Below are 22,002 nucleotides of genomic sequence, written 5' to 3' on the forward strand. Positions count from 1 at the left end.
ATATGTCAGCAGTCTTGCAAAGGCTGTTTATGCCTGCTAACAATAAGATGTTACTGTCAGGCAGGATTTGTGAGGGCTTGGTTATGTGCGCTAATTAGGTGCATATGACCAGTTTTAAAACCTGCCCATGCTTGCAAAATTTTAGGTAAATGTCAAGCCTAGCCTTAAGCATAAGAATATAGGAAATACCCCACTGGGGCAAACTAATGGTTGCCAAGGCAGGTGGCCTTTGTCATGTGAGCAGCGTGTGCTGCTCTGTTTAAGGAGAGTTTTTGGACTTAATAATTTTCTGTAGTTCTTTCCCCTCCTACTCACCTAACATGCACAGTTGTTGGATTGAGGATATTAGAAGATGTGCTTCTGCCTCTTCAGTATCTCTTTAAGGATGTCTTGTCCATGAGTGTAGTGTGTTTTCATACTGAAGATGCTACCAGCAGTGAGTAGATTCTGAGCTACATCATACCAAGATGGTGCTGGTTTAGGCTCAGTATTGTTTCTTTGATTTTGTTGGCTTGCAATGTGTGTAAAGATTTATTCTACAGTTAATATTGATTAATATTATTAACATTTATAATTTGAACCTTGTGTGTTACATGAGCACAAAAGCTATTTTCAGCACTTGAGGAAAAAAAAAGCATTTAATTTGAGGATCTGGGATGTCCTTAAATTTTTGAAGACCAAACTAAAGAAGAAGCATAAATGTGTCATTTAATTATTTCATTCTGTGTTTCAATCAAATACAAATTTTATTAGTTCTTATATTTTGGCCAGTCAGAGTGACTGGATGCATTGTTAGATTTCTCTCACCTTCTTGGTCAAGAGACTGATTTTATTTTCATCTGCAGACCTGTATTACATGTGTGGTGTCACTTTAGTTGCTGTCTGCCTATGGCTTTACCAGCTTGGGGAAATATTTTCCCTCCAGGTCAGAATTAAAATCTGTAGTTCTTTTGATGTGTTTATGGTGCCTGAAACCCTTGTTATGGATATATTTGTAGGCAATTCCATCTTCCAAATGCCATTTGATGAACAGTAGTGCAGTGCTGAATACAGGGGCAATCCAAGAGATCCTTTCTTTCTGTTGATGCCCTGCTCCATAGAAAAGTACAGGAATAGTTGCAAAGATATTTAGAGGAAGGTGGTGGAGTTGGGTCACAAATTTCCCTTAATTCCCTATTCTCATCGTGTTGGAGGAGGGAGAAGATAAGGGAATTAAGAGAAGCCCTTTAGATAAAGATTATATAATGTGAGCTTTAGCAGACATTGAGTGTTACCCCCTTATAAACATCTGTGGTCTTCTGAAGAAGACTGTCATCTAGGGTTAGGACTTTTTTTCTTTTATATCTTGCATTGGTGGTTCCTTCTGCTTTGTGATATTGAGACTTTTTTTCTTCTGCCTCACTAGAAAAGTGCCTTATTCTGCTGTATTTGAGGAATTCCTACATCTTGCCAAAGGTCCCATTAAGGCATATTTGTTTACATCCTTTTTGTTGTAATAGAGATATTATCTAACAAGTGATATATTGAATAAAATTGAAGTTCTTCTGGATAATGTCAACATTTAAAAATTCTAAATATTTTTTCATATTTGTGCCAACCTATTGATTTCTGTTATTTTTACACATATTTTATTACAATTGTGAAAACAATACAATTGTATTTAGCTTTGATTTTGTTCTTTCCTTTCTCAAAAACCTTGGTTACATGCATTATCATAAAGCTGCTAACTTAGGCTATTTAACATGTACTCTTGTAAAGACTTATTTTTGTCATCACTGTATATATCTTTTTCTTCCCTTCAAACTATCTAATGAGGAAGCTATTAAAAAAGCTTATTCTGAGCTAGAGTGGGTTGTGTTCATTAGCTAATTAGTTTAATCAGAATGGGAATTTCCTTTTCACTTTGAGTTAGTGCAGTATTGAGGAATTAAAAGTAAATGTGAAGTCCTATTAAGATGTGAAATTAATTGCCTATTTTACAAGATGCACTGATACCTCAGTAACAATCTTAAAAGAAAAATAGAATTATTAAATGAAAGAAAAATTGAATTAATGATTTCGGTAATTGTTAAAGTAACTGAGTTTCATGCAGAACTACTCTAATCCACTGCTTACCAATTTTCCCATCTGCTTTCATAAAATCAGAATTAGTTTGCAACCAGCATCCTCATGCTCTGATATGTAAGTTCTTTAGCTGGACTGCAGCAATGGCTTCAAAATCTTCTAGAAGATTGAAAGAAAACAAAGAAGAAAACCCCACAACCTCTCTGACTCTAGTCACTGAAGACCACAACAGTTTGATAAGTTTTTACCACTCTCTTTAAGGTCACTGTATTTGCTGCCCACTCTGACAGAGCTGTACCTTGGAAGGAAATGTTGTTTTATTTAATTATTTTTTTCTTACTGAGTTTGCAGTGTTTTTACTTGAGTTGTCTAAAATACATTACTTTTTTCTATAATTATGCTCTATAAGCAAAACTGATAGAAAGGTGTAATTGATCATACCTGTCTGGATCCAGTCCTAGTAGTTGAAGAAGGTAGTATCTTTGAGTAACAAGTAACTGTGTTGCATATGAGTTGTGCTAAATGAGTCTGTACTTAATTTGATAGAAGGGGTGCTCCAGCCAGAAGCCTGTCCCTGTTCTCCTGGTTCTTTCTCCTCCCTCTACGTGTGTTGGAAAGCTTGTAGTGGGGAGGGCAGTACTCCTTTTGGTAGCAGCATGGATTTATGCTGGATTTACAGTAACTGTGCAACAGTTTACTTAGGAGTACTTCAGGTAAATAACTTCTAGTGGCTGATCTTGCTTTACTGTGTAGCAGAATTAAGTAAGAGTAGTCATGTACCTGGATGCAGTGCTTCACAAACACGTCCTCATAATCCATGACTACCAATGTGAACAGATTATTCTAATAAAATTATCTTTTTCATTTAATCTTTGTTGGTAATAAGGTTCTTATAATCCAAACTAATTTTGCTGGTTTAGGGTTTTTGTTTTTCCTCCTTACATACATGTAAGATTCAGCAATATTGGAGTGGAGGGCCGGTAATACTGGACTGGTTGCTAATTTAACTAGTCAGCTATGCTTCCTGCAGAACATGGCTCAGGAACAACTATGAAGCACCAACACAGGTTTCTTTGTGATGAGACAGTACTGTGGTTGTGTTCTGTGCAGTGAAAAAGTGATCTGGTTAATGATGTAATTGTAGCAGGTTAATTTTTGCAATACATTCCATGTAGTTCATGAGCAGCTAAACTTGCGCTGACAATTTGCAAGACTCTAATACTGAGTTATTTATGTTGAATGAAGGTAGTTGTCCAAAATTATTTCTGTAGAAATAACTGAACTACCAGAAGGACATATAAATATTATTTGTCTTCTACTTTGTACTTGGACTTTCAGTGACACAAGTTTGGTGTCTGGGAATCATTCTCTTGCTATGATATGAAGATTTATTATCAATGTCTTGCTGTCACTCTGCATAAATAATGTTAGACTAGAGCCAAGATAAATCTGGTAGTGCTGACAAGCATTGCAATCACAAATGTCTGAAATAAATGAATATATACACTATAGCTTGCTACTTCAGTAAAAATAAAGCATTCAGAAGTCAGACAATGCTAGTGTTAAAAACTTACTTTTTTTCTGATGTACTTCTTATACTCGTTGGAGTTACTTGATGTTTAGGGACTTAGAAAAGATAAACAAAAATGCCTGAAGCTGTACTGCCCAAGTCTAGAGGACAGCCTACAGTCCTGTACAGAACTGCGCTGGATATGGGGAACTGGGAAGCAGCACCAGCCTAAGTGCTTCCACTTACCTCCCTTACTTCAGCCTTTGAATTACATGCTGAACCTTGTTTGAGGACTCTGATTTGATATATAAACTGATCCAGCTGAAGAGATAGAAGCCTGTGTGTCTTAAGACTTTTGGGCGTTTTTTGCTCATTCAAGGCTGTTTTGTGTAAATAGTAAAATAGCTGAGGGGGCAGCAGGCTTCTGTCCTTTAGGCTTTTCACCTGTGTTCTTGAGCAGTTCCTGTGTTTTAAATCTATCTCTAGTTTCTGTGTTTTCTCTACACCTTGCTTCTCTTCTTCATCAAACTGTGAAATACTTGGATCTCTCCCTTCTCCTCTTTGTACCAATTGTCATAATTTTTAATTGCCCCTTCTCATGTGAATAAGTGGCAATGAGGTTACACCAGGCTGTCACAGCTCTTTGATTTCTTTTCCACTTTTTCTCTGCATAGCAAATTAGTGCCAACCTGTGTTCCTCATGGAGTGTGTGTCTCTCCCCAATCTCCCTCACTAGCTTCAGATCACAACTTTCTTTTCCTGTTTCTCCTACTCTCTTCTCTGAGATCCAGGTTTCAGCTGCAGACTCCAGCTCTCTTCCCTGTGTCCTTTATTTTTCCCATTTTATTCTGAGGACAGACTGAGCCTTTTCTGTTTTGTGTTTCCTTACACTGAAGTTCATTCTTCTCACTGCTGTCACTTCATGACCAGCTGCAGACCAAAGCTGTATCTGCACAGCAAGTCTTGCTCAGCAGCTGCAGGGAATATACACTGATTGTTACTTAAACCTTTTTGTGTTTTAGCAGCACAATCTGCCCAAGACTGCTGGAAATTCATAAGCTGTGATGCTTATTTGTTGGCTAAATTTTGCTGGAGATTTTAAAAGTACGCCCCTGAGGCACACTCTATTTTTTCTTTCTCTTCTCATCTCTCCATATCATACTGCCCTGTCAGTTTAACGTGCTGCAAATCTTCAGTGGGGAGGCTTCACTATATTAATTTGGACAAGAAACAGACATTAGGACAGTTCCTTGGTGGGAAATCAAGCTTCAGGTTGAAGTCTGTCAAAACCTTTGAATAAACAGGTGGAAACAAGGTCTTCCATGTGGAAAAACCGGAGAAGTTCCAGACGAAGTTAACCACCAGAGCCTGCATAATTTGGTGCTGATAGCCCAGATGGTATTCCCACTGCCCACTGGCTTGTCACCTGCACTGTCCCTTCCCGAGTGCCAGTGGGAGTGTGTGAGGAGGTGAGTTGGGAACATGATCCAAGTTACAGCTTGCCTTGGGGGAAGGTGTGAGGGTTAAGGAGTACTTGGTTTAACTTAATTTTTTTTTTTTTTTTTTTTTTTTTTTTCCTGGTTTACTTCTTGGCTTCACGTGTGCTTGTGCCTACCTAGGAGACAAGAATTTGTGGGGGGGCATGAATAAGCAGTTGGGACTAGAAAGAGTGGATGGGGTTTTTTTGTGGGGTTTTTTTTTTGTTTTGTTTTGTTTTGGGTTTTTTTGTTTTGTTTTGTTTTTGGGTTTTTTGGGGGTTTTTTTGTTGTTTTTTGTTGTTGTTGTTGTTGTTTTTGTTTTGTTTTTGTTTTTTGGGGGTTTTTTGTTTGGTTTGTTTTGTTTTGTTTTGTTTTGTTTTTTTGTGATAGTCTAGGACATTTGTTGATCAATAACTTAGATCACAGTGGTACTGTTAACCCAGCTGTGAGGGCCTGTTTTCTTTTCACTTTGCAATGTCCCATGAAAAAATAGCCCTAGAGCAGAAAATGCCTTGAAGGAGGCAGTAATTCTTGGAAAAACATCTGTGATTATTGCACCTTAACTGCTCAAAGTTTGAGCAGCTGAGTCACACTGTCTAGTTTTGGGCTGTAGCTACAAGACAGAGATTGGCAGCTATGAGGAATACATGGCAATACCACAGTTTCAAGGTATATTCACAAATTTCAGTTTTCCAAAGTTGCATCAATTAAATGGGCAGGCTGATTGAGGAGGAGTTAAATAAGTGTGCACTTGCACATTTATCCCGTGTAACTAGAGCAACTCTTCAGTTCCATTTCGTGTTTTCCATAGTCTCTTTGGTGAAATTGCTGATGGATTTTTCTGAACTGTATGAAACTTTTGTCCTCACATCAAGCTCAGGTTTCTGCAGTATTGAACATTTGCTTGGTGTTTAAATCCTGTTGGTTGGTGCTGAGTTATACATAGAAAGTAGCTGAAGGAGAATGTGAAAAGGATAAAGAAAAGCAGCAATGAGGAGATGGGAACTGCTATTCAATTTATTCCTACTGCTCCAGTAACATGTATGCAGAAACTATGGTTAATAGGAACAATATATAACATACTCTATGCTGAGTGAGCCTAAAGCATGTTTGAATTTTTTTTTAAATAAAACTGTGTATGGATCAATGCCTCTGATGCCTAGCACCAGCTGTTGTCTTGATTCTCACTCAGTGCTAATACAGTGGAATTAAAGGAGAGATAATTTTAGTATGGAATTTCCTGCGATCATATAGTTTTATTTTAAGGTATTGTTCTGTATCCGGATGCTGTTGCTTAGTTTAAGTCTAACTATAGAATATAATCATGCTGTTCCCACCCTTTTATGTATAGACACACAAACACACATGCACATTCACAATATGTGTCTATATCTATATATACACATAGATTCTTTAAATAACTTGAAAATAAGAATACATATTTAAGTGTGTATTTAAAACTGTCAGCTAACAATTCTGCTATAGCTGAATTAAAATTACTCTATTTGTTCTCATGAATGAATCTCTTCTAATTTTATGGTTTTGTTTCCAGTAGGTCAGTTGCAATTTAGAAAATAATCCAAAAACAAATTTTAAATTAAAATAATCTGAAAAATAGGTATTTATTTTCAAATTTTAGATTTTTTTAACTGCCTATTTTTACACAAGGCCTAAAACTTTTATACTGACTGTCATAGTTTAACCCCAGTTGCTGACTAAATACCACACAGCTACTCGCTTCCCACTGCCCCCAACTCCTAGTGGGATGGGGAGGAGAATCTGGAAAAAGAAAGGTAAAACTGATGGGTTGAGATAAGAACAGTTTAATAATTGAACTGTTATATTATAAAAACAACAATAATTCTAATGGAAAGGAGAAAGATGGAGAGGACTAGAACTAAAGAGAGAAGTGATGCACAACACAGTTGCTTCCCACCTGCTGCCTGATGGCCAGCCCATCGTCCAGCAGAGATTGGCTCCTCCCAGTTTGTGCTGTTTGTGATGCTTTCTGGTATGGAATATCCCTGTGGCCACTTTGGGTCAGCTGTTGTGGCTGTGCTCCCTCCCAGCCTCTTGTGCACCTGTTTGCTAGCAGAGCAAGGAGAGCTAGAAAGTCCTTGGCTTAAGCTAAACATTGCCCAGCAACACAGTGTGTTTTCTGTGTCAATCTCATACCAAATCCAAAACACAACCCTGTTCTAGCTACCAAGAAGAAATGAACTCTGTCCCAAATGAAAGTAGGATGCTGACTCTTTCAAATGGTGAGGAGACACTCAAATTGCAGATCATTAAGTTGTTTTTCAGGACCTTGTGCTGATACTTGTTGCAGTCGTGGTGTATCTTAGGTGTATGTTAAGACTACTTGTTAATACTTTATTGACTTAAGATTTGAAGTCTGTATACTCATTGACAGTTGGAATATCAGGGTAGTAGAAAGCAGCAAATCTATATTATCAGGAGAACTGTTCATATTTAGAATGCAACATGTCTTCAAGCCAAAATCATGTCTTAGTTTAGAAAAGATTTTGTAATTCTTAGCTGCTTGACTCACCATACAGTCAATTCACAGTGTGCATACTATCTGATTTGGCTGAATAGAAGGCTGACTGCTTTCACTTAAAGTGCTCAATTGTTTTCTTTGTCACGTCATTGCAAAAAGGGTGATCAAGATGCACAAGACAGAAGCAACTGAGGTATTAATCTTCCTTTTATTAATGAGATACTTTTAAGTATTTTTCCAGGTCTTTATTCCCTGATATGCATGGAATGAAGTACATGCATGAGAATAACGTGTTTTGTATCTAAATGTGGCTGTCCACAAGTTTACCATTAGATAAACTCAGAAGCTCTTGTGGCAGCGCCAATTAAACTGTTACCTTAGTGGAGTCTGTTCCACTCCTTCTCCTACCTTCTTGCTTCATCATCATCATCCTTTTTTAATAGTTTGATTCTGAGTGGAGAAGTGAGACCTGAATCACCTCTCTCACACTCATTTCATCTGCGTCAGAAGTGTTTCATAGTTACCTCACTTTTTTTTGTCATATTTGCCCCAAACTATGAAATGTAGTATAATGCATTTCTCTGCTGTAAAGAGAAAAAAAGTTGCTTTCAGCAGACTGTGATTACAATAAAATGCAGGTGACCAGTAGATAAAGTGCAATTCTTGCCTCAGCATTCCAAGAGATAGTTTCATAGAAAATACGACAAATGAGGAACACCGAATGCAGTTCTTGATATTTCTCATTCATGTTTTGATGGCAAAAGGCTGTTTAATTTCATTAGAAAGGAAAGCAAAAATGAATCAATTAAAACCTTTACCTCAGATCCACTGGAGTATCTTGATTTTTTTCAGCTTGGTAATCCTGACCCTGTCTGTCCCACAGTTACAATTGCTAATGGGCATTGACAGAAACAAAGCATTGGAGAAAACATGTTCTTGAATGCCTGGAAACGGTAATTTGGAGAATGGTTCAACTGTCCTACCATGCTAGCTCAAATGGCTCTGTTAATAAATTGCAAGTGTTTTATATGGTCTGTAAAATAACAACCTATAAAGATAGGGAGAACAATAAACAAACATACATTACTGGTGCCAAAGTGCTTCCTATGTCATTGTTATCTGCTGTGTCACATAGAGAACCCTTTTTTTACCTGCTGCAGTAAAATACCAGCACTCCCAAATGTGAAAAATTGTGACAGCAGAGCAAAATAAGGAAACTTTAAACTCATGATAGTTGAAATAAAACTGTGATTTGCCTTCTAGTATTTAAGATTGAGTATACTTGTTGCATGGAAGACTAAATACAAAATAGTACTAGAATATTGATTAAAGAGTCATAGTTAAGTACATTTCTACATTTCAACATTGTCACTGAGACAGGATCGTAAGAATCTCATGCATATAAATGGAAACAACAGTGAATTGTACCTTGCTTCCCTCTCCTGCATGCAGCACTTAGTAAGGCAGGTACTGAGCTACTGTCTATTTCAATGTCTATAGATGAACTTGTATTGAAAAACTGGCTTGGGGGAAAAAATGCGTAATAATAGAGATGGAAATACCTTCTAGTAAGATCTTGAAGAGTTTCAAATCAAAAGATGACTGGCTAAACCATATAGAAGTCCTTGAGAAAGGGAAGATGTAACATGGCAGAAGGCATAAAACTGAAGCCAAAGACATTGGCGTGGGATTTTTTTGTTCTGAACTGTGAGAATGAGTAATCTGTGGGAAAAACTGTCAAGGGAAATGGTGACTTTACATCTATTCTGGTCCTTGAGTTTAGATGCTCTAAGACAGGAGCCTTCATATTTCAACACATTTGATTCAGTGCTGGGATAACATAGATAGAAATGGCCATTGAAAGCAAGAGGCTGGAGTAGATTTCCTTTGGTGTTTTTGGCTCTCTAAGCAGAAGACCTGTTATAGTATGGCGTGCTAAAATCCTCTCTGGTGTGATGACAAGTACAAAAAAGCCTTGGAAATACCCTGATGAAGTCTGTCTGGGTTAGTATTTCACCTGCTTGTGATGGTAATCCTGAAAGATGGCATCTGAAATGGAGATGAATTTTTTCCAATTTTATTCTTTGGCTTCCATCAGGCAGCAGATAAGGGCTGAGCCAGGGTAACTAGCCCACCAAGTTTATTATCCAGTTATATATACACCCCCCCAAATTTGTTGAATTCCTTTGTTGTGGCTACTTGTAGCTGTTGCCTCCACAGCAATGAGTTTGTTGCATCCTGTAATTGAGTCTCAGAAGGGAGGTGGAAATCTCCCCTCCACGCCCTTGACTCTGTTATTTGGTTGCTTTTCTGAATTTCAAACAGTTCTGGTTTTGTAAGAAATAGTGTATAATTATTTTTGTGCTGCTATTAGTGATATTATTATTATTATTTACAGCTCTCATATAGACACACTGGGGTTGTGGCTTGGTTTTTGTGTCTTTTACTGTTGATTTGTCAGCTCCTAATTTTGAAGTGGGGTGATCCGATTAGTGCAATTTGTGTAGAGAAAATGGGCAATTATGACGTATGATCATACAAGATCAAAATGTAGTTATTTCTTGTTGAAACATGTGGTAATAGCATTCAGTATGATTCAAGTGATGCATCCAAATATCATTTCAGCCCTATTGTGCTAATCAGTGAGTAACACGAGTGTTTTCCTTCATTGTAATGATTATATATCTCAACATGTGATTGGGGGTTGTGTGCTGCCTCTTACATGTCCTTCTTGTCCTTTATTGTCCTCTTACAAGCACACATGCTGCTTTTATGGGAGCTTACATTCATCCATCATAGATCAGTAAACCAGAGTAGGTTCATCATGACTTGCCTGTTTCTAGTTAAGTGAAGAGAAAAGAGCTGTGATCTTTCCATAAATGTTATGACAGGGAGCAAGCTGTGTGAGTAATTCATGCAGCCCCAGCTTGCCCTTATTTACATCTTGAAGCATCAGAAAAGATCACTGGATGGAGGAAGCTGTTGCTACGTGCAGAAGGAATTATTCTAGTAAGCCAAATCCAGTCAGTAATTTTGGGCATCTCAGTCCAAATGTCCTTTCTGGCTTTGGAAGAAATATATAATTTTTAAGAGGTTTTTTTTTGTTGCTGGATTTTGTATGGAAACATATGTGAAGTTTGAATTGTGCCTCCAAGAGTTTAAATAAAACAGTAAAAGTTCTGTTTGAAGATGGAAATAAGATTTGGCAATATTGCTAACAGGAAAAGAAAAGCTTTCACGCAGTGTATTTAGAGAACAAAGTTAATTTATTTTATAATTAAATATAAATGCACTTCTCCTCAACTGAGCATGCTAAACCTGAAATACACTTTGCATATCAAAAATATGTAACTGTTCTGATCTGTTAAGGAGCATGAAAGTCATAAACTGAAGAAGTTAAATCTATAAATCTGAGGGTTATTTTGGCTTGTGGTCTCTTTTTTACTCAGTCTTGTATCCCAAATAAGTGTATTAGGTCAGTAGTTACTCTGGGCTTGCACTTATGTGGAAACAGAATGCAATCCACATTTTTGTCCCAATCTGCAGACTTATGTCAGGTCCACACGTAGAGAGAAACAAAATATAGGGCCAAAATCCCCAGTACAAATCTCAAGTCTTTACTCTTGGTTATACTTTTGGGTAAAATATCAAGGGCCTGATCTTTGTGGCAACAAAGTAGAGGAAAAAGGGCAACAAATTGCTAAGGACCAGATCCTGTGATCCAGCATGACCGCGCTCAGGGAATCCACGGCTCGCCTCTTGGCGTTGAGATGCTGGGTAGCTGCCCAGTGTGAAGCAAGACACCCTGATGGTTGGGTAGCTGCTAAGACTCTCTGTGTGATTTTAAACTTCTGGTAAAAACTTTACTGAGATAACAGATGCCCATTTCCAAGGAAAGCGTTCAGGTTACCAGACCATACATAAAGAGCAGTTACTGACTCTACTAAATGTGGTTTTTAGAAGGAAGCGCCTGTTGCATTTTGCACAAAACTCAAGCTTTCAGAGTATGTCAAAGTGATCAGCTTCCTGGGGAGATTGTCCTTGGTGACCCTCCTTTGTGAGTCCCAAAAAACTTCATGTGTGCAAGTGGTGCTAGGACATGCTATTGTTTCAAACAGGTAAGCAGGCGTGGGTATGGTGAGACACCTTCGGGTATTGAGCATGGTTAGACAGAACTTGCAACTTCAGTTTATTTTGTTGTCCCTGTAAATATAGCCAGATGGAGTGCTGTTTTGTGTGGCATGTGATAGAAGTTTGTTAGGTGCATCTTTGGTGCACATCATTTTCTATCATCACAGAACGACTAGGTTGGAAGAGACCTCCGAAATCATTGAGTCCAACCCATGCCCTAACACCACAACTAGACTATGGCACTGAGTGCCACATCCAGTCTTTTTTTTAAACACATCCAGGGATGGTGACTCCACCACCTCCCTGGGCAGATCATTCCAGTAATTTATTATTCTTTCTATGAAAAACTTTTTCCTGATATCCAACCTATATTTCCCTTGGCACAGCTTGAGACTGTGTCCTTCCATTCTGTCAATTGCTGCTTGATCGTAGGCCATAAGAAAACTGTTAGGATGGATTTTCAGTTTCTGCCTTCTCAGAAGCACAGAGCTGGTGTAGGTGGGTGGAGGGTAATGGTCAGCCTTGAGGTCCTCTACCTCTAATTTACTCTATCAGGTATGCAGCAGCCTGATGAACGAATTAGAGCTGCTTCAAAATTTCAGGCCACAGTAACTGTGGCGTAGAAGTTCTTCTGTGGGCATTTGTCCTCTTTCTTTCATTCCCTCACTAAGAGGCTCTACTTAGAAAAACGCATAGCACCTCATGCAAAGCACTTCTGCTCAAGAAAATGCTCCTTAGAGTCATTGAGTCCCCTTCCCAGCCTGTGAATGCAGCTGCAGCATCATGTACAGAGGGCAGATCAGGTCAGACTAAGTCCCTCTTTGGGAAGCATGGGCACCAGCCAGAGACTTGAAATAGGCAAGAAGCTAGTTTTGGAGAAGTTATGGACCTGGTAGTGAGAGTTAGTGAAATTCTCTTCTTATTTATGGAAAACAAAAAACCACAAACCCGAAAACTGCTGCATTGCTCAATGTGTATGTATAATGCAATAATAATTGCTACAGAAAGTGGAGACCCAGAGAAACTCCTTATGTTTTGCTTCTGTAATTTCCATCAACCTTTTAGTTAAGGATTACAGTGGGAAGGGAAATTTACAAAGCAGTATGTTGAATTTATCAAAGGACACCTGTTCTTGAACCCTGGTTTAAGAAACAGTCACTTCACTGTTAGTGCTTCAAAACTTGAAATAAGTGCTGTGATTAAATGTACGGTGGGGAACATGAAGACAGTGACAGGCCGTCTTAATTCAGGTGTGTCACTACTGGTTTGAAGACCTACTTTGGATATTCAGGCATTGAATAACAGCTGTGATATATGTTTGGAATTCTAGTTAAAAAAAAAGCATAAATGTGGAAGCGTACTTCTTATCTCTCTCTATGTATGTAGCATTGGCTATACAAACTGCAGATTGGCAATGTCAGGTTTTTCTGCTGGCAGTCATAGCTTTGATATCTATATCCCCACTTTGAGTTTACTAGCTACATTTCTGTGTTGAATATTTTCGAAGTGATGTCCCTGTACATAAAGATTATGAGGTTCAGGATTTGATTCAGTTCCTGAATTTGGCAAAAGACAATGGATTTAGGAGCCTGTGATTTAGTTCTAGAACACATAAATAGTTATTTTAGTGGGAATAAAGTGTATACTCCAAGATCTTATAAAAATTAAAAAATACTGCCAAGAAGTTCTTTTGCCACTACTTATAAGACCTTGTAAGTTAAACATTGAAGTACATTTATGTTATTAGACAACTACATAGGGATATGTGAAAGTATGTTAAGCTGCATGTTTTCTTTTTAGTATTCTTTCTTTAAAAGTATATAAAGTATAATTTCAAGTGAGTGGTGTCAACTTCTTTTTCCACAGTGTAAAATATCTCAGTAATCTTTGGAAAATGAGGGATTTGCAAGTTTGTGAGCAAAGGAGTAGTTATTACCATGGGAGGATTTTAGCGTGCTTGTTAACTGAATTGCATTTTGAACACCCTCCAGCATCTGTGGGCATTTAGCCATGTGCTGTATTAGAAACTTGGTCACCCAAAGCTGTTGTGAGAGATCAGGGAGAGGGAATGGCTTCAAAGGATAAACCCATGCAAATTCTAAATTAGCCTCTGGAACTTCTCTCTGCATGGACTAAAGCATTGGGAAACTTGAAATTGCCTAATGCCTGAAGTGGAATGTGTATATATATATATATATATATATGTGGTGTGTTTTGGTTTGTTTTTGTGGCTTGTTTGTTTGTTCGTTGTTTGGTTTTTTGAAACTTGTTATAAAATATTCTCTTTTTTTATAATAAAGATCTTATTTCCTACATTGCTTCTATTGAGACAGATTTTAAAATATTGACCTTTTTAGTTCATGACTTGGATCCTTTTTTTATTTTTTTTGATTTGCAGAGGTTTGGAGGCTTTTTGATTTTTTTGTTTAAGAATCCCCTAGTCATGGGTTTGCTGTGCCTAGATCTCACTAGGATGAGTCTGGATAGGTTTCTGTTAATCAGGGTATGTTGAAGAAGCACTTCATCTTGCCTTATACCTCAGCTCTTAGAGCAGGACTTTGATGCCCTGGGCATTCAGTAGCTTAAACTTCTGCTTTCACAGGCATTTCTTCACTTCAGCTGAGATAGATGAGTCAATGAAGAGCTTGGGGCTTTACAGAGGTTTCTAAGAACTCTGGGTTCCAAAAAAACCCAAAAAGATGAGACACTGTTAGAGAGCTCTCACCATGTTCTTTTCTGCTTCAGTTCTTCCTTAGAACATAAGCTTTAGAGGGCAGCCAAGATTTCTCTGCTTCTGGGTGGCTGCGGAGATGGAGTTCCTTCTTCCTCAGGGAGAGCTGTAGTAGTTCAAGATACCATCCTGCTATTAAACTGTGTTCCTTCACTCTAGTCTGTTCCGTGATGGCATCCTGGGAAGCGGGTAAACTAGGCTGCAATATGGACCGCAGGGATGAGTGGCTTGTATCTGAATTCATGAATGGGAAAGGTAGTCAGCAATGTGTGTTCTGCGTACTGAAAGATTATATTTCTCTGTTGTGGCTCCCCTTGTCTTCTTAAAGCCTAATTAGGTTTCTGCCTTTTTTCATGTTCGCTTTTATATACACTTATATATATGGTCTTACAAGACTGAAGTGTATTTTGTCTGAAAGTCATTGTAAATCTTGCACAACTACTAAGAAAACAAAACAAAACAAAAAAGCTTCTGCATTTCAAAGTGTTTGGAATTGATCCATGAGTCAGAAAAAGATCTGCTTCCCTCTTACTCCCTTCCTCTCCCCCATCCTCTTGAACTACTGGGTGGCAATGTGGTACAGAGAGTCCTGATTTTGGAACAGGTATCCAAATAATATTTGTTAGGCTGTTCCGTAACTGCAACACAAAGTAAGAATTTAGAAATACTTTATGCATTTTCACAAGGTGATTTTGTTGGCTGGTTGTATTCAACACCTTTAAGGAAAAATCAGTCTATTGGATTATTTCTTGGGCATTTTTGACCAACTGTTTTTGTTTTAATATATATCATTACACAGCAGGACACTTTTTCTTGGAATCAACCTTGAATGTAGAGCTGTCCGCGTAAATTTTGAAGGAGTTGGTCCACTGCATCTGGTTGAAGCTTCACAGTAAAAGAAATTTTGAATCAACATGTCCTTATTTTGTTGCATATACTTGCAATATTTACAAAGATTGCTAATGAGATATGCTCATCTAGTTCCATTAGAGAAGTTTGTCTTGATTGCTTTCCTGACTTCAGCTGCAGCAGTTCTGTTTTATGACAAGACCAGCAGAAAGCAAGACACTGCCTAGATTAAAGGCAAACAAAAAAGCCTCGAAAAAAGTTTTGTGTGGCACAGCAAAGGGAGACTATTAACAGGCAAAAGGGGAATTTGGTTAATATAGCTTCCCATATAGATCTCTAGAAAAGAAATTGGTTCAGCAGAATTTTTTCCTAATATCTAGTGTAAATAGTATGTGCTATAAGTATAAATCTGTTACTCTTTGTTCAAGATAATGTGGATATAGAGTATTACTTATTTCCTATTTCCTTGTATTTAGCTCTTAACTTCCCTCAAACTCCTCTTCTTTAGACTAAACCCTAGTCTCTTCAAAGTGTTCTTTTTAGGTTTTAACTCATGTTCAGCTTGTGGCTCACTGATGGCTTTACTGGAGAGCTGCTACAAAGTTAGAACTTCTTTAATTGTGTTTGTCCAGTTGAGGAGTCTTGCTTGAAGGACTGAAATTAAAAGATTCTGAAGAGTAGGTGTGTCCTAACAAAATCTGATAATGTTTTTTCCCCCCTGTATTTCTTATACTGACAGAGTTTCTTTTGAATTCTGATCATGTCATTAAATTTTTTACAGCCTACCACTAAGCAATCAGAAGCATATTTTGGTAAGCATCTCCCCTCTTCAGCTACACAAATCTAGAATGAGTATGTTCAGCTGCACGGCAACAAGTGTATTAACTTTGACAGTGAACACAGCTGTGTTCACTTTTACAGTGAAACATTGACAAACAACGTAGGGTACAGTTTTCCAGCAGTTTTGCTTCCCTCTTTGTAGTAACTTCCTCTAGACCATATTTCCTGCGTCTTAGAATATCCAGGAAAAAGCCTTACTAAAGTCAAAATAAATTACAGAGTGGACAAGATGTGGCTTGTAATTCACACTGAGGTCACAAACTTTCCAAGAAAACTGAGCTGGCAGAAAAAAATTACACAGATTTTTTTCTCAAGAATAATTGTAAGAGGAAGTGCAGCTCCATGACAACGGTTTGTATTTCTTGTAGTCCTTAACCACTGCAACACATTGGAGAAAGGGCCAAGTTTTCTAATCGGTATCTTTTAGTGTGTCCCTTTGACCACAGAACCTTTCAATATCATTTGTGGGGGGAGGGGCTGGGGAGGCTGTTACACAGATATCATGTGCAGCCATATCATGTTTTGGTTTCTGACTTTATTTAGGCTGCAGAAATAGTAAGTTTAAAGGTATGTGTGATCTGTCTTGCAGCAGGGGCTGTCTGGATCTGACTTGTGGTCACATCTGCAGAGATGGTGCAAGGTTTGGAGAAGAGTGTTGGGACCAGTCAGGCTGGGTTGCAGGCAAGCAGAGGGAAAGTATGGCTCTTCCCCACGTATCAATGTGACAATGCTGCTTATTGCCGTGTAGAAGGTTTATCCTAACTCATCTAATCCATATTGCTCCTTCCTTATCAGGAAACCATTTCCCTGCCATTACAGGAAAAGATAATGATACTAATTTAATGTGATTGGTGTGTTACACACAGCTGTAACAGATGTTTACAATCTCTTGGGGGGTAAGGGATAAGGATGATTCTTCATTTTCCTCCCTAAGAACTTGCAAATAGCTTGTTTGTTTATCGTTTGCTCTAGTGTTTGTGCAGTTGGAATTGAGCCTGGGGTAGGAACTCTGGTTTTCTTTTCTAGTCTCCTGAAACCACCATTCCTCCAGATTGGTTGTTCTCAAAGATGGCAAGTAATACCTCTGTTGTTCTTCTGAAAAAATTGAAAGTATCTTAGAGAAAACTACACAAAGTAATTTGATTTTTAAAGCATCCAGGTTAACACATAGGAGAATGCTTTCTCCATTGTAGTTGAAGGCTTTTGTTACTGTGTCACCCATGTCAGCTGTCTGGTTACAACTGACCTTTTTCAAACCTGAATGTAAAGACTGAAAGACATAAATACATCTTCTCATCACCATCTGTCTATAAGTTGCTCCTCTCCTGATTAGGTAGAAGATCAACTTTCCTTTGAAGGTTAGTGCTCTATTTAATGAAAAACTATTTCCTTCTTCACAATCTGGATGAAGTCCTCCCATGTAGTTTGAATAGACTTTGGAAATATTTGCTCTCTAGTGGGTTGCTCTATTCTCTGTACTGAAAATTGTGATAAGCACTTACCAGAAGCTTGCTGGACAATCTGTTCTGCTTCATTCTTTCCTCATCAGATGGGAGAGTTAAAGCATGTTTGTTTCTCAGTACTTATGTCCCATACATTGGGTGGTCGGATCATGAGAGGCCAAGTCCTACTCATCTTTCTGTGGTTAACGTTCTTTCCACTGCTTTTATTCTTTTCATTCTTGTCACTATCCAGTTGCAGTGGATTGTCTGTTTAAAAACAACACATGCTGTAGTGGAGATAATGATGCACAAATTGGCATCTACTGCAGATAGAGCTTTGAAAAAAGAACCCCAACAGTACTTGCTGATACTCTGATTTACTGGTACCATGTCTCATGTTCTCTGTGGAAGTCAATCACTTGGTTAAAAAATAATAAACAAACAAACCCCCCATAAAACAACAACAACAAGACCAAAATCCACCCCCATCTGTAAAAGCTAAACTAGATAAATTTGTGTCTGGTACATAATTCGAACTGATTAGAAGATAGAGGGCTGGATTTAGAGCTGTACCACTTTACATAAGCTAGCAATCTGGTCTAGCAAAGGAAAAACAGCTTTATAAGGACATAAGGTAGATTTATTGGAGTTTGTGTTTTTTAGTGATTGATGTAGTACATAGACATAATAAGTGCCAGCTGTTACTCCTCTGTAAATCAGAAACAATAATATTTCCTTTTATTTCAGTGTGAACTATCTGACTTGCTTGAATTCCTTTTTAATTCGAAGGACTTTGTATTTTCAGTTAAAAATTAGAAATATATCTATACAAACAAATCAGAAACATTGCACTATAATACTATAATGGAACCTGAGAGCAGCATCCCAGATGTGTAGTGCCAGGGTTTATTTTCCTTCATGAGATAGATCAAAAGCATTTTTCCATTTCTGCCCATGCTTCAAAAATATGTATTTCTGTCTTTCTCCATTAAAGCTGATGTGGTTTTGGCTGCTCACATCACTTGGTACTGTGATCACTGGCTGTATATGGAAGCTTCGTGTTTTTGTTAATGGGACTCAAACAGATTCGACTATTCTATTCCTTTTTATCTCCACGTTGAAAGTTCCTGCTTTAGCAGCTGTTAAATAACAGATTTGCATGGATGCTACAAGTAGTTGTCGTAAACTCATGATTCATCTGGTCTCTTTAGCCCTTAAGGACACTGTATTTCTGTACTCTTTCTTTTCAGTTTTCTGTGATTAATTGACGTGTTGATAAATGTCATGTGTGACATAACAGGATCTAAAAATGAAATGTTGTGTTTACATAATATAAAGGGTTATGAGCTATGTAAAATAGAAGTAAGTAAAGTTGAAATAGAACAATTGTTCAATATGCATAGTCATGTAATGCAACAAGCACATTCCTGCAGCTTGTTAATAAATTCAATAAATGAGAGTTATCAACGACTGGTATCTTTCTGTGTTGTTATCCAAATGAACAAATGGTCCATGGTGACCTTTGATAGTTTATTTTAATTATATTTTAGTGACTGTTTAGGGTTCTCAGACAGGTTTAGTTAATAAAAAAAAATATTCTGCCTGACATTCTTATAGCTAATGAGTGTCTTACAGTGTTTCTCAACCTTCAAGTAACATAACTTTTGCCTTTTTTTATAGAAACCATGCTGCTGCTTGTGAAAACACTGCTACTCAGTTCATGTGTATGACAAGTGGCCTCAGTTTCCTCAAACAGCCTCCTTGCTGTCCACTGACATTTAACGTTTAGGCCCAATCCTGCTAATTTGTGTGTGCAGGTTTTACTGAACCTTAAATTCCAGAATGAGGAAATGTTACAGATAGTAAAAAGTAGACAATACTCACGTTTTGTTTGCACCTGAATTTTTCTGTTTTAGAATATATGAAAAAAAAAAAAGTTACTTTTGTGGTTATTTGTATTTTTATAAAGTTCTGAAGTTTAAATAGAAATTAACTAAAGCATTTTTATTTCTGAAAACACTTAAAAGTATAATTTGTTTTTTAGTATGACATTCCATCATTTCAGATGTTTTTTATTCCGTCATTTGCGTCTGTTTGCTCTTTAAAAAGATTATTGGAAGTCAAAATACAGAGGTGCTACCACTTAGAGATGTAAGCTGAAGCTTTGTTATTTTAGGACCTATGCTTTTCAGAAATATGTTTTACTAATTTGACCCTCAGTAACCCTTGAGAGACTTAAGCACAAGTTACAAACTAATCACATTACTTGCTTTACTGGAACTTGCTAGGTATTTTCTGTTTATACATTAATGTAATATAAATATATCTCAGGCAACAAAAGCCCTTGGGGCAAATTTATGTCCTGAGTAACCCTGTTCTAGTGACCTCAACAGAATTACTCAAAGTCAAGACAGAATTTAAATTGGAAGACCAGATCTTCAGCTGCTGTTAATAGTCTCAACTCCACTAAAATCAGTGTAGCTCTGGTCAGAACACCTAGAAAGATGGAATGACTCCTTCAGTTATGTTTTTTGATTTGCAGGCACTTCTAGCAAAGGGGTTGAGCTGTCTTTTCATTCCAGGTTTAAAAATGAGCAGAACTTAGCTATAGAAACATTTTGGATTTTAGTCTAGCAGTTTTATGATGTACACAACCTCCTTTTGTCTGCATTTTGAAAAAAAGCCTTCATGGAATGGTAAGGAACACAGTCTCTTTTGGTTCTGCATCTTTGGTTTTTCTATAGCATTTTCTGTGCTATGATCTAGCTTCTAAAAAAAGTTTTTCTAACCAAGCAATATATAGGAAGTTATACTTAACAGTTACAGGGTGTTGCTTAAAAGTCTGTATAAATATAGGAACAGTCACCTAGTAATAGAAAGCTTTTTTCAAAAATAAATTTAAAATAAAGGCTAATCTGTAGTCCAGCCCTACAGATGTTTATATCACTTTATTTTCACCTTGGAGATTATCTCCTTGGTTTAATTCAAAAGAGACATGCTCAGAATTAAGTCTGGATGAAAGAAGATTCTCATCTGGAAATTTGGATTGTGACTATTTTGTTTAGGAAGAACTGCAAGTGATCTACATATTTTTATAATATTATAGCAATGACCCATCAGTGGGAGTTGTTTGATAGAGTTTTCATTCAGTAGTCAACATTAACACCTTTTTTCCCCAGCACATTGAATTGTGTGTCTATTCCTCCTCTCAGAGGGCTTTTGAACTAACTGTAGGAGTCAATAACATCTGTGGTTTTTTTTGGTTTTTTTTTTGAGAGACCTCCATTTGCTAAACAAATATTGTTACATCAGTCAGTTGACTTGCTGGAAGAGAAACTGCATACACTTCTTACGAATGGTAGCTGGTAATGAGCCTGTATTACTGTTCTCTAAAGCTCTTCTTCAGGCTTAGCCAAGGAAGTAGAATTGTAGCTCAAGATACGAGGCCAGTGATCCTCACCATTGATTAATGTTTCAGGATCTTGCTGGTCAATATCCTCAGCAGAACTGAGGCCCTGATGGGTTGTTTTTTTGGTTTTTTTTGTCATAGGAAATGTTTTCTGTCAAGGCCTCTTGTCCATCAAGAGAGTCAACTGCACCTCCCAGCTAGGGTGCCTGCGTTCTGATCCAGGCTGTATCCTGTGCCAAATGAAATTGAGTTAGGCAGTCTCAGTACTGCAATCTGTAGATATTCCTAGGGTAACTTTTAAAGGAGGTTGTTGGAGTACTAGTGCAGGATAACTGTACTTATGTGGCTGTTTGCTCAATTCCAGTTAGTATTTTCAGTATTTGGTTCTGGTCTTTAAACTCACTGCATTAGATGAGATTTTATCCTTATTTGACTAAGATAAAACCTTTCCTCCCATTGCTTACATATGTGATACTGATGGAACATGTTATTGCATAGACTTCTACAAGTTTTTCATAATTTTAATTTACATCAGTACAGCTTCTCCCAAAGTAGCAGTGCTAATTTAAAAGTGTGATAGCTGACAGACAAACTTTGTGAAATGGTCTGTACACGCTTTTTATTTAATGTTTTGTTACTGGAGTTGAGAGGGTCGGACACAGATTTTAAAGTGTAGGAAAAAAAATTGTTGGAAGAAAACAATCAAAATTTGGATGACAGACAGAAAAGTGCATCTATCAGCAGATGGTCAAATCTGAGGAAGAACAACTCCAAGGCAAAACATAAATCTTCTGGTTTATAGACTGTCAGGGAAGAATTGCCTGCAGAGAGATGCACACAACCTAGGAATCAATCAGGAGCAGACAGACCTCTGCATGCAGACCCATCAATAAGGCATTGTTGGAACAACTGTGATGGATGGATGTAGGAAGACTGTCAGGGAAGAAAGGAGTGGGGGTTTTCCTTAGCAAGTAGAAGCAGTTTGAGTTGATGGGTTTCTTGTTGATTAGGATCAGAGGAGGGGCAGGTATGGGTGACATAATGGTGA

At 37.6% G+C, this 22,002-nt stretch overlaps 1 protein-coding gene across 8 annotated transcripts in view; it reads left to right on the plus strand.

Moving 5' to 3' along the window:
* VEGFC (vascular endothelial growth factor C) overlaps positions 1–22,002 on the plus strand; it is a 194,360-nt gene that overhangs the window by 137,372 nt on the left and 34,986 nt on the right. Inside the window, exon 1 of one of the 8 annotated variants that reach the window (XM_083861430.1) lies at positions 324–436. The exons of the other annotated variants lie outside the window; for them this stretch is intronic. Within the exon in view, the coding sequence (XP_083717556.1) occupies positions 425–436 (12 nt within the window). The 5' untranslated portion in view covers positions 324–424. Of the gene's footprint in view, positions 1–323; positions 437–22,002 lie in introns of those variants that run through there. 8 annotated transcript variants of the gene reach the window in all.

Source organism: Zosterops lateralis (genome assembly GCF_965231275.1).
Source record: "Zosterops lateralis genome assembly, chromosome: 5".
Lineage (NCBI taxonomy): Eukaryota > Metazoa > Chordata > Aves > Passeriformes > Zosteropidae > Zosterops > Zosterops lateralis.